General features: G+C 51.2%; 2 protein-coding genes across 2 annotated transcripts in view; one reads left to right on the forward strand and one right to left on the reverse strand.

Annotated features, from left to right (window-relative positions):
- Positions 1 to 10,178: 10,178 nt before the first annotated feature.
- Positions 10,179 to 12,153, reverse strand: CFAP184 (cilia and flagella associated protein 184). Its single transcript, XM_063923801.1, has one exon. It carries the CDS (start codon positions 11,972 to 11,974, stop codon positions 10,283 to 10,285), a length of 1,692 nt encoding a protein of 563 aa, XP_063779871.1. The 5' UTR covers positions 11,975 to 12,153; the 3' UTR covers positions 10,179 to 10,282.
- A 61-nt stretch (positions 12,154 to 12,214) lies between these two features.
- TADA2B (transcriptional adaptor 2B) overlaps positions 12,215 to 12,353 on the forward strand; it is a 52,125-nt gene continuing 51,986 nt past the window's right edge. The window contains exon 1 of the mRNA XM_063923816.1: positions 12,215 to 12,353. This exon is cut by the window's right edge and continues 260 nt beyond it. Coding sequence (XP_063779886.1) covers positions 12,290 to 12,353 — 64 coding nt within the window. The 5' untranslated portion in view covers positions 12,215 to 12,289.

Raw genomic sequence — 12,353 nt, forward strand, 5'->3', positions numbered from 1 at the left:
CAGTTCAATGCAGTAGCAGGAAAAGAGACGACAATGGTTAGTAGCCACAACACCGCATTCTCGCGACAGGAGACGTGTCAGCGGCTAATGCCATACCAACCCAAAGAAGCTAAGTGCGTCAGGGTAAGCGCCTTGTGGAGCCCAGTGTTCCTCGCAGAAAGAGTTTTAACAAAGGTAAGTTCTTACCATAAAACTCGTTTTCTGCTGCGGGGTACACTGGGCTCCACAAGGAATGGACAATGGGGATGTCCTAAAGCAGTTCCTTATGGGAGGGGAGGCACTGTAGCGGGCACAAGAACCAGGCGTCCAAAGGAAGCATCCTGTGAAGCGGCAGTATCGAAGGCATAGAACCTTATGAACGTGTTCACAGAGGACCACGTAGCCGCCTTGCACAATTGTTCAAGGGTCGCACCGCGTTGGGCTGCCCAAGAAGGTCCAACAGACCGAGTAGAATGGGCCTTAATGTGATCAGGAGCAGAGAGACCAGCCTTCACATAAGCATGTGCAATCACCATTCTAATCCATCTGGCCAGAGTTTGCTTGTGAGCAGGCCAGCCACGTTTGTGAAACCCAAACACAACAAAAAGAGAATCTGATTTCCTAATAGGAGCAGATCTCTTCACATAGATACGGAGAGCCCGTACCACATCCAAAGACCGCTCTTTGGGAGACAGATCAGGAGAAACAAGTGCCGGAACTACAATCTCCTGAATAAGGTGGAACGAAGAAACCACCTTAGGTAGATAGCCGGGACGAGTCCTAAGAACCGCCCGGTCACGGTGAAATATCATATATATAATATAACTACAGGACAAGACACCCAAATCCGACACTCTTCTAGCTGAAGCAATAGCCAGCAGAAACACCACCTTAAGGGAAAGCCACTTAAGGTCAGCTGAACCAAGAGGTTCAAACGGAGACTCTTGTAACGCCTCCAAAACCACCGACAAGTCCCAAGGAGCCACAGGCGGGACATAGGGAGGTTGGATACGCAACACGCCCTGAGTAAAGGTATGCACATCAGGTAAGGTCGCAATTTTTCTCTGAAACCACACCGACAAGGCAGATATTTAAACCTTGAGGGAGGCCAGACGCAGGCCTAAGTCCAGGCCCTGCTGAAGAAAAGCCATCAACTTGGCTATACTAAACTTGGAAGCATCATAATCGTTAGATGCGCACCAAACAAAGTAAGAATGCCAGACCCTATAGTAAATCCGAGCCGAAGCCGGTTTCCGGGCCCGCAACATAGTTTGAATGACCGCCTCAGAAAACCCTTTAGCCCTTAAGACGGAAGCTTCAAGAGCCACGTCGTCAAAGACAGCCGGGCTAGGTCCTGGTAGACACAGGGGCCCTGAACGAGGAGGTCTGGGTGTTGTGGAAGTAGAATTGGACGCTCTGACGATAGGCCTTGCAGGTCTGAGAACCAGTGCCGTCTGGGCCATGCTGGAGCTATGAGAAGCAGAATTCCTTTTTCTTGCTTGAACTTCCGAATTACCCTGGACAGGAGTGACACCGGAGGGAACACGTACGGCAGCCGAAACCTCCACGGTACCGCCAGCGCATCCACGAATGCTGCTTGAGGATCCCTTGTCTTTGCTCCGAAGACCAAAACCTTGTGATTGTGTCGAGACGCCATCAGATCCACATCAGGAAGGCCCCACCTTTCCACTAGGAGTTGAAACACTTCTGGATGGAGGCCCCACTCGCCGGCATGCACGTCCTGATGACTGAGAAAGTCCGCTTCCCAATTCAGGACTCCCGGAATGAATATTGCCGATATGGCCGGTAGATGGCGTTCTGCCCACTGTAGAATCCGTGAGACTTCCTTCATTGCCAGGTGGCTTCGAGTGCCGCCTTGATGATTTATGTAAGCCACTGTGGTGGCGTTGTCCGACTGTACTTGAACAGGACGGTTCTGAATTAAATGCTGGGCTAGGTTCAAAGCATTGAAGACCACCCGCAACTCCAGAATATTGATCGAGAGGAGGGACTCCTCCTTGGTCCACCGCCCCTGAAAGGAGTGTTGCTCCAGCACCGCACCCCAAACTCTTAGACTGGCATCTGTCATCAACAGGACCCAGTCGGATATCCAGAACGGATGGCTCCTGCACAGTTGTTGGTCCCGGAGCCACCAGAGCAGCGACAGACAGACCTCCGGAGTCAATGAGATCATTTGAGACCTGATCCGGTGACGCAGGCCGTCCCATTTGGCTAGAATCAGCCTCTGGAGAGGGTGAGAATGAAATTGAGCGTACTCCACCATGTCGAATGCTGACACCATGAGGCCCAGCACCTGCATCGCCGAATGTATCGACACTTGCGGACAAGATAGGAAGCAACGAATCCTGTCCTGAAGTTTCAGGACTTTCTCCTGAGACAGGAACAACCGCTGGTTGTGAGTTGTGACTGTCCAATAGTGCTCCCAGATGCACCATGCTCTGAGCAGGGATCAGGGATGACTTCTTCCAGTTGATGAGCCACCCGTGGGCTTGCAGAAACCGGACCGTCACATCTAGATGACACAGGAGAAGTTCTGGGGAATTTGCCAGGATTAACAAGTCGTCCAAATACGGCAGTATCCTGACCCCTTGTCGGCGGAGTACCACCGTCATCACCGCCATGACTTTTGTAAAGACTCGCAGAGCCGTTGCTAAACCAAAAGGTAACGCCCGAAATTGGTAATGGCAGTTGCCAATTACAAATCTCAGGTATTGCTGATGAGACACTGCTATAGGAACATGCAGGTAAGCATACTGTATATCCAGGGAGACCATGAAGTCCCCAGGTTCCAAGGCCAGAACTATAGAGCGAAGGGTTTCCATCCGGAACTTGGAAACCTTCACAAACCTGTTCAATGCCTTGAGGTTGAGAATGGTCCGGGAGGACCCATTCAGTTTCGGGACTAGAAACAGCGGAGAATAGTACCCCCGGCCCCTCTGCGCAAGAGGCACCTGTACTACGACTCCTGTGTCCGGGAGGGTCTGTACCACCGACTGTAAAGTGTTTGCCTTTGTCTGGTCCAACGAGACGTCTGTCCGGCAAAATCGGTGAGGGGGTCGGTTTTTGAAGGCTATGGCGTAACCTCGAGTGACGACTTACCGTACCCAGGCATCTGAAGTGGTCTTCAACCATTCCTGGGTATACCCTAGAAGCCGGCCCCCCACCCTGGGATCCCCCAGAGGGAGGCCCGCCCCGTCATGCGGCAGGCTTATCTGTCTTGGAAGCTGGCTGACGGGCCGCCCAGGCTCTTTTGGGCTTAGGCTTACCAGGTTTGGAAGTGCGGGCCTGCTTGTTGTACGCCTGACCTTTTGCTTTACCTGAAGGACGAAAGGGGCGAAAGGAAGTACCTTTAGCCTTCGACACAGAAGGAGCAGTACTTGGCAGACAGGCAGTTTTGGCAGTAGCCAAGTCAGCCACAATCTTATTTAAATCCTCCCCAAACAGAATATCTCCCTTAAAAGGGAGTACCTCCAGGGTTTTTCTAGAGTCCAGATCCACAGACCAGGATCTCAGCCACAATATCCGGCGAGCCAGGAAAGATGTAGCAGAGGCCTTGGCTGCCAGGATACCGGTATCAGAAGCCGTCTCTTTAATATAGCGAGAAGCTGTGACAATATAAGACAAGCATTTTCTAGCATGGTCAGAGGAGATTTCAGCATCTAACTCCAAGGCCCATGCTGGGGGAGGGGCTTCAGGTCCAAGCTCTATCCCCCTGCTGGCAAAACCACCGGGTACTGCGGGCTCTAATAAAACGGTTTATAGAGAAAACCTGACCTGTCCCATGCCCTGGTGATCTAGTGGGATCGCCTGTACTGCCACAGTGTCCACCGCCAGCGCGCACGGCCCGCCTCCCACTGACTGCGCCGGATCGCGATAAAGACCGGGTCCCGCAAGCGGGACCCACTTACCACCTCTCGAAGCGCGGCCACGCGATCCCGGAGAGCCCCCGTCGTGTGTGCCTGACAAGAAGAAAACTGGAGCCTCCAGCTGTAGTTACCCGGCAACCAGTTCTGGGGAGTGTACAGCGCCACTGGGGAGAGCCGGAGCTGCAGCCGTGAATGTCCACTGACATGTAACACTGCTGCTGCCCTTGAAGTCTTCACTTTTTTCCTCAGAAAAAAAGCTCTTCTTAGGGCTGCCTGGAGCAGCCTCTCTGTTAAGTGCCTGCTACTGCAGCATCAACTACAAAACTGAGATCCTGTGCAGGGAGGCGGGGTGATATAGGAGGTGGCGCTATGCATTCTGGGAACAGTCAAAGCTTTGAGCCTGTTGGTGCCTCGGATCAAGATCCTACTCTACACCCGATTGTCCATTCCTTGTGGAGCCCAGTGTACCCCGCAGCAGAAAATAAGATTTTACTCACCGGTAAATCTATTTCTCGTAGTCCATAGTGGATGCTGGGACTCCGTAAGGACCATGGGGAATAGCGGCTCCGCAGGAGACTGGGCACAACTAAAGAAAGCTTTAGGACTACCTGGTGTGCACTGGCTCCTCCCACTATGACCCTCCTCCAGACCTCAGTTAGGATACTGTGCCCGGAAGAGCTGACACAATAAGGAAGGATTTTGAATTCCGGGTAAGACTCATACCAGCCACACCAATCACACCGTATAACTCGTGATACTATACCCAGTTAACAGTATGAAATATAACTGAGCCTCTCAACAGATGGCTCAACAATAACCCTTTAGTTAGGCAATAACTATAAACAAGTATTGCAGACAATCCGCACTTGGGATGGGCGCCCAGCATCCACTACGGACTACGAGAAATAGATTTACCGGTGAGTAAAATCTTATTTTCTCTGACGTCCTAAGTGGATGCTGGGACTCCGTAAGGACCATGGGGATTATACCAAAGCTCCCAAACGGGCGGGAGAGTGCGGATGACTCTGCAGCACCGAATGAGCAAACTCTAGGTGCTCCTCAGCCAGGGTATCAAACTTGTAGACTCTTGCAAAAATGTTTGAACCCGACCAAGTAACAGCTCGGCAAATTTGTAAAGCCGAGACCCCTCGGGCAGCCGCCTAAGAAGAGCCCGCTTTCCTCGTGGAATGGGCTTTTACAGATTTAGGGTGCGGCAGTCCAGCCGCAGAATGTGCAAGTTGAATCGTGCTACAGATCCAGCGAGCAATAGTCTGCTTAGAAGCAGGAGCACCCAGCCTGTTGGGTGCATACAGGATAAATAGCGAGTCAGTATTCCTGACTCCAGCCGTCCAGGAAACATATACTTTTCAGGGCCCTGACTACGTCCAGTAACTTGGAATCCTCCAAGTCCTTAGTAGCCGCAGGCACCACAATAGGTTGGTTCACATGAAAAACTGATACCACCTTAGGAAGGAATTGGGAACGAGTCCTCAATTCCGCCTTATCCATATAAAAAATCAGATAAGGGCTTTTGCATGACAAAGCCGCCAATTCTGATACACGCCTGGCCGACGCCAAGGCCAACAGCATGACCACTTTCCACGTGAAATATTGTAGCTCCACGGATTTAAGTGGCTCAACCCAATGCGACTTCAGGAAATCCAACACCACGTTGAGATCCCATGGTGCCACTGGAGGCACAAACGGGGGCTGACTATGCAGCACTCCCTTAACAAAAGTCTGAACTTCAGGCAGTGACGCCAGTTCTATTTTGGAAGAAAATCGATAGAGCCGAAATCTGGACCTTAATGGAACCCAATTTTAGGCCCATAGTCACCCCTGACTGTAGGAAGTGCAGAAATCGACCTAGCTGAAATTCCTCCTTTGGGGCCTTCCTGGCCTCACAGCACGCAACATATTTCCGCCATATGCGGTGATAATGGTTTGTGTTCACTTCTTTCCTAGCTTTAATTAGCGTAGGGATAACTTCCTCCGGAATGCCCTTTTCCTTCAGGATCCGGCGTTCAACCGCCATGCCGTCAAACGCAGCCGCGGTACGTCTTGGAACAGACAGGCCCCCTGCTGCAGCAGGTCCTGTCTGAGCGGCAGAGGCCATGGGTCCTCTGAGATCATTTCTTGGAGTTCTGGGTACCAAGCTCTTCTTGGCCAATCCGGAACAATGAGTATAGTTCTTACTCCTCTCCTTCTTATTATTCTCATTACCCTGGGTAAGAGAGGCAGAGAAGGGAACACATACACCGACTGGTACACCCACGGTGTTACCAGAGCGTCCACAGCTATCGCCTGAGGGTCCCTTGACCTGGCGCAATATCTTTGTAGCTTTTTGTTGAGGCGTGACGCCATCATGTCCACCTGTGGCCTTTCCCAACGGTGTACAATAATTTGGAAGACTTCTGGATGAAGTCCCCACTCTCCCGGGTGGAGGTCGTGTCTGCTGAGAAAGTCTGCTTCCCAGTTGTCCACTCCACACTGCTGACAGTGCTAACACATGATTTTCCGCCCATCGGAGAATCCTTGTGGCTTCTGCCATCGCCATCCTGCTTCTTGTGCCGCCCTGTCGGTTTACATGAGCGACCGCCGTGATGTTGTCTGACTGGATCAGCACCGGCCGGTGTTGAAGCAGGGGTCTAGCCTGACTTAGGGCATTGTAAATGGCCCTTAGTTCCAGAATATTTATGTGTAGGGAAGTCTCCTGATTTTTCCATAGTCCTTGGAAGTTTCTTCCCTGTGTGACTGCCCCCCAGCCTCGAAGGCTGGCATCCGTGGTCACCAGGACCCAGTCCTGTATGCCGAATCTGCGGCCCCCTAGAAGATGAGCACTCTGCAGCCACCACAACAGCGACACCCTGGCCCTTGGAGACCGGGTTATCCGCCGATGCATCTGAAGATGCGACCCGGACCACTTGTCCAACAGATCCCACCGGAAGATCCTTGCATGGGACCTGGCGAATGGAATTTCTTCGTAAGAAGCTACCATCTTTCCCAGGGCTCGCGTGCATTGATGCACCGACACCTGTATTTGTATTAGGAGGTCTCTGTCTAGAGATGACAACTCCTTGGACTTCTCCTCCGGGAGAAACCCTTTTTATCCTGTTCTGTGTCCAGAACCATACCCAGGAACAGTAGACGCGTCGTAGGAACCAGCTGCGACTTTGGAATATTCAGAATCCAGCCGTGCTGTTGTAGCACTTCCCGAGATAGTGCTACTCCGACGAACAACTGCTCCCTGGACCTCGCCTTTATAAGGAGATCGTCCAAGTACGGGATAATTATTTCGGCCATTACCTTGGTAAATACCCTCGTGCCGGGGACAGACCAACGGCAACGTCTGGAATTGGTAATGACAATCCTGTACCACAATTTTGAGGTACTCCTGGTGAAGAGGGTAAATAGGGACATGCAGGTAAGCATCCTTGATGTCCAGTGATACCATGAAATTCTCCAGGCTTGCAATAATCACCCTGAGCGATTCCATTTTGAACTTGAACCTTCGTATATAAGTGTTCAAGGATTTCAATTTTAGAATGGGTCTCACCGAACCGTCTGGTTTCGGTACCACAACATTTTGGAATAGTAACCCCGGCCTTGTTGAAGGAGGGGTACCTTGATTTCACCTGCTGGAAGTACAGCTTGTGAATTGCCGCCAGTGCTACCTCCCTTTCTCCGAGGGCAGCAGGCAAGGCTGATGTGAGGTAACGGCGAGGGGGAGTCGCCTCGAACTCCAGCCTGTATCCCTGTGATACTACTTGCAGAACCTAGGGATCCACCTGTGGGCAAGCCCACTGGTCCCTGAAGTTCCCGAGACGCGCCCCCACCGCACCTGTCTCCACCTGTGGAGCCCCAGCGTCATGCGGTGGACTCAGAGGAAGCGGGGGAAGATTTTTGATCCTGGGAACCGGCTGTCTGGTGCAGCTTTTTCCTTCTTCCCTTGTCTCTGTGCAGAAAGGAAGCGCCTTTGACCCGCTTGCTTTTCTGAAGCCGAAAGGCCTGTACCTGAAAATACGGTGCTTTCTTAGGCTGTGAGGAAACCTGAGGTAAAAAATTTTCTTCCCAGCTGTTGCTGTGGATACGAGGTCCCAGAGACCATCCCCAAACAATTCCTCACCCTTATAAGGCAGAATCTCCATGTGCCTTTTAAAGGCAGCATCACCTGTCCACTGCCGGGTCTCTAATACCCTCCTGGCAGAATGGACATTGCATTAATTCTGGATGCCAGCCGGCAAATATCCCTCTGTGCATCCTTCATATATAAAACGACGTCTTTAATATGCTCTATGTTAGTAAAATATTATCCCTGTCTAGGGTATTAATATTATCTGACAGGGTATCAGACCACGCTGCAGCAGCACTATTTATGCTGAGGCAAATGCAGGTCTCAGTATAGTACCTGAGTGTGTATATACAGACTTCAGGATAGCCTCCTGCTTTTTATCAGCAGGCTCCTTCAAAGTGGCCGTATCCCAAGACGGCAGTGCCACCTTTTTTGACAAACGTGTGAGCGCCTTATCCACCCTAGGGGATATCTCCCAACGTGACCTATCCTCTGGCGGGAAAGGGTACGCCAGCAGTAACTTTTTAGAAATTACCATTTTCTTATCGGGGGAACCCACGCTCTTTACACACTTCATTCACTCATCTGATGGGGGAACAAAACACTGGCTGCTTTTTCTCCCCAAACATAAAACCCCTTTTATGTGGTACTTGGGTTCATGTCAGAAATGTGTAATACATTTTTCATTGCCGAGATCATGCAACGGATGTTCCTAGTGGATTGTGTATATGTCTCAACCTCGTCGACACTGGAGTCAGACTCCGTGCCGACATCTGTGTCTGCCATCTGAGGTAACGGGCGTTTTTTGAGCCCCTGATGGCCTTTGAGACGCCTGGGCAGGCGCGGGCTGAGAAGCCGGCTGTCCCACAGCTGTTACGTCATCCAGCCTTTTATGTAAGGAGTTGACATTGTCGGTTAATACCTTCCACCTATCCATCCACTCTGGTGTCGGCCCCACAAGGGGCGACATCCCATTTATCGGCCTCTGCTCCGCCTCCACGTAACCTTCCTCATCCAACATGTCGACACAGCCGTACCGACACACCGCACACACACAGGGAATGCTCTGACTGAGGACAGGACCCCACAAAGTCCTTTGGGGAGACAGAGAGAGAGTATGCCAGCACACACCAGAGCGCTATATAATGCAGGGATTAACACTATAACTGAGTGATTTTCCCCCAATAGCTGCTTGTATACACATATTGCGCCTACATTTAGTGCCCCCCTCTCTTTTTAACCCTTTGAGCCTGAAAACTACAGGGGAGAGCCTGGGGAGCTGTCTTCCAGCTGCACTGTGAAGAAAAAATGGCGCCAGTGTGCTGAGGGAGATAGCCCCGCCCCTTTTTCGGATGACTTTTCTCCCGCTTTTTTCATGGATTCTGGCAGGGGTAATTTATCACATATATATCCCTGGGACTATATATTGTGATGATTTCCCAGCCAAGGTGTATTATATTGCCCTCAGGGCGCCCCCCCCCCAGCGCCCTGCACCCATCAGTGACCGGAGTGTGAGGTGTGCATGAGGAGCAATGGCGCACAGCTGCAGTGCTGTGCGCTACCTTGTTGAAGACAGAAGTCTTCTGCCGCCGATTTTCCGGAACACTTCTTGCTTCTGGCTCTGTAAGGGGGCCGGCGGCGCGGCTCCGGGACCGAACATCGAGGTCGGGTCCTGTGGTCGATCCCTCTGGAGCTAATGGTGTCCAGTAGCCTTAGAAGCCCAAGCTACCACCAGTTAGGTAGGTTCGCTTCTTCTCCCCTTAGTCCCTCGCTGCAGTGAGTCTGTTGCCAGCAGATCTCACTGTAAAATAAAAAACCTAAAATATCCTTTTTTTCTAGGAGCTCAGGAGAGCCCCTAGTGTGCATCCAGCTCAGCCGGGCACAAGATTCTAACTGAGGTCTGGAGGAGGGTCATAGTGGGAGGAGCCAGTGCACACCAGGTAGTCCTAAAGCTTTCTTTAGTTGTGCCCAGTCTCCTGCGGAGCCGCTATTCCCCATGGTCCTTACGGAGTCCCAGCATCCACTTAGGACGTCAGAGAAACACACGTTAACCACTGGGCTTACCGTGGGATAAGGGGCTTACTGTGTGATATAATTTACCAGGTCCAGGCACTTTAACTGGCTGCTAAAAGCCCGGGGTAAGTGCGGTGACTAATTATGTATACCCTTTGTGTTAAAAAAAATTAAGAATCCTTGCAAACACCTGCACAAGCATGCATCAATATTAATAATAATACCAATGGAACTATATATAGTTTTAATATAGAATAAAAATGATACAATTTATAGTTTTGTGATAGATTTTTGCACACAGCATCATTGATATCAGTACGTTTGGGAGCCTTTAACCTTCCAAAACAAGCTTTGCTTCCTTAATTTTCTTAATTATGCCTTTACTGGAAAGAGTTAGCTCAGCGTGATGGCGCTGCAGGTTCTCCAATCTCCGACTAAGATTCTCTGTAGCATCTACCTTGTCCTCAAAGTCTCTAAGAAGAACCTTGTTGCCGAGCAGGCCACACTTCTGCTTTAGTTTCAGGTTGTCCATCCTCAGGCTGTCTCTAGCCTGTTTGGTTTTAGTCAAAATGTCCCTCTTGCTTGCCACCAGCGCCTCTACTTCCATAAGTTTATCTTTCTGTTGTTGGTTTTCTGCCTGGACAAATTGTAGTTTCTCTTTCAGGTGGGTAAGCACTTGCACTGTGTTAGTAATCTTTTTCCTGAGCTTCAGGAGCTCCTCGTTTCTTTCTTCAATTTTCTCATTGTATGTCTGGTTTTCAATTTTGAGCTGCTCAAAGTCGATAAGGTGCAAACCATCTGCTAACTCTTCTCTGGAACGTAAAGCAGATTCATGTCGGTATATTTGATTCTTTAGCTTGATGTTCTCTAGACGAACTTGAATGACTTCTTTCTCCTTGCGCTCTTCCTTGGACTGCAGCTGTTCCACTTCCTGGGCAAATGAAGACGTTGCATGCTTCCCGGCACCTCGTCTGCTGCCCCCATATAAGGCGACTTTCTTCTTCTGCTCTTGGAAAGCAGCCCACTCCCTGTCTATTTGACTTACAACCTCCTGACACTGTACCCGGAGTTCTTCAATCTGTTGTTCGTGGCAAGCAGCATCTTCTTTGTACTTCTTCCTCATCTCCTCCAGGGTGGTCAGGTACTTGAGGTAACGTTGCTCCTGATCAGAGATGTGCTTCTCTGTCTCTGGCCGTGCTTCTTCCCCTTTCTTTCGGCGAAAATACTCATACAATTTATGTTGCAGCTGAGTGTTCTGCTGCTGGACCTTTTCCCTTTCCAAAACCAGAGCTTGATACTGTTGGATTAGCACTTCTTGAGCTTGGTTGCCTTCAAATGTGTCCCTTGGGCTCTCCTGTGGCTCAGTGTTGTCCAGTGACTGCTCAGCTTCCTCTTGGAGTTCATCGTCTTCCTCCTGTTTGTCTGAATGAGGCTGGGTATCCTCCTCCTGATCCTTAGGGGGATAACTGGTTGTCTCCTGATACTCTGGGGTATATGGATCCAGCTGGTCTTCATCTACAATTGCCTCGAGCTCCCCATTCTCTGGGATCACAGCTTGCTCTGCAGATGCAGGACTGAGCACAGAGGACATACTTTCTGTCACTTCTTCCCACTGCTGCTGTGATAAATCGCTCTCTTCATTTGCAGCGCTCCTGCCCTCTTCTTCCACTGCACTCTGTTCCCTTTCCACGTCCACCAACGTACCAGGCTCCTCCTCACCTTCTTGACCAGTACTTGGCTTTATGTCACCTCCGTGACCGATACTGTGCTCTCTGGCGTCTTCCTGACTGGTACTATGCTCTCTGGCATCTTCCTGACCAGTGCTCGGCTCTCTGTCACCTGCTTGACTGGAACCAGGCTCTCTAGAACCTTCCTGACCAGCACCAGGCTCTCTAGAATCTTCCTGACCTGTACCAGGCTCTCTAGAATCTTCCTGACCTGTACCAGGCTCTCTGTTGCCTTCCTGACCAGTACCAGGCTGTTTTCCGCCTTCCTCTGGAGCCAATTCTCGGACGTCACTCATCTTTGGAGCGTATGCAGAGTGCGGTCTCACCGTGACTCTCCCAGCTTGGTCCTCCTGTGCCGCGGGCTGGCTAGTGCCGGTGACTGCGGTGCTCTCCTCTGATACTACAGACTTGTGTATTTACCTCTCAGGAAGGTTTCCATGGAGACGGCGTGCAGGAGGGAGGCGAGGCAGCGCGTGCCCCTGCTCCTGATTGGCGGGCTGGTAGAGCACTCCCTTCCCCGTCCCTCAGCGACCAATAGGAGTCGAGGCGGCCGCCCGGAGCCCACGAGAAGCCGGAGCAGCCCTGGCGCATGCGCAGTGCCAGTGACGGAAATGCTGGGCGGGGTTTCGTGGTACGGGTCCCAACAACAGCTCGGCGCAGCCAAGATGGCGGACC

The sequence above is a fragment of the Pseudophryne corroboree genome, chromosome 1 (genome assembly GCF_028390025.1).
Source record: "Pseudophryne corroboree isolate aPseCor3 chromosome 1, aPseCor3.hap2, whole genome shotgun sequence".
Classification (NCBI taxonomy): Eukaryota; Metazoa; Chordata; class Amphibia; order Anura; family Myobatrachidae; genus Pseudophryne; species Pseudophryne corroboree.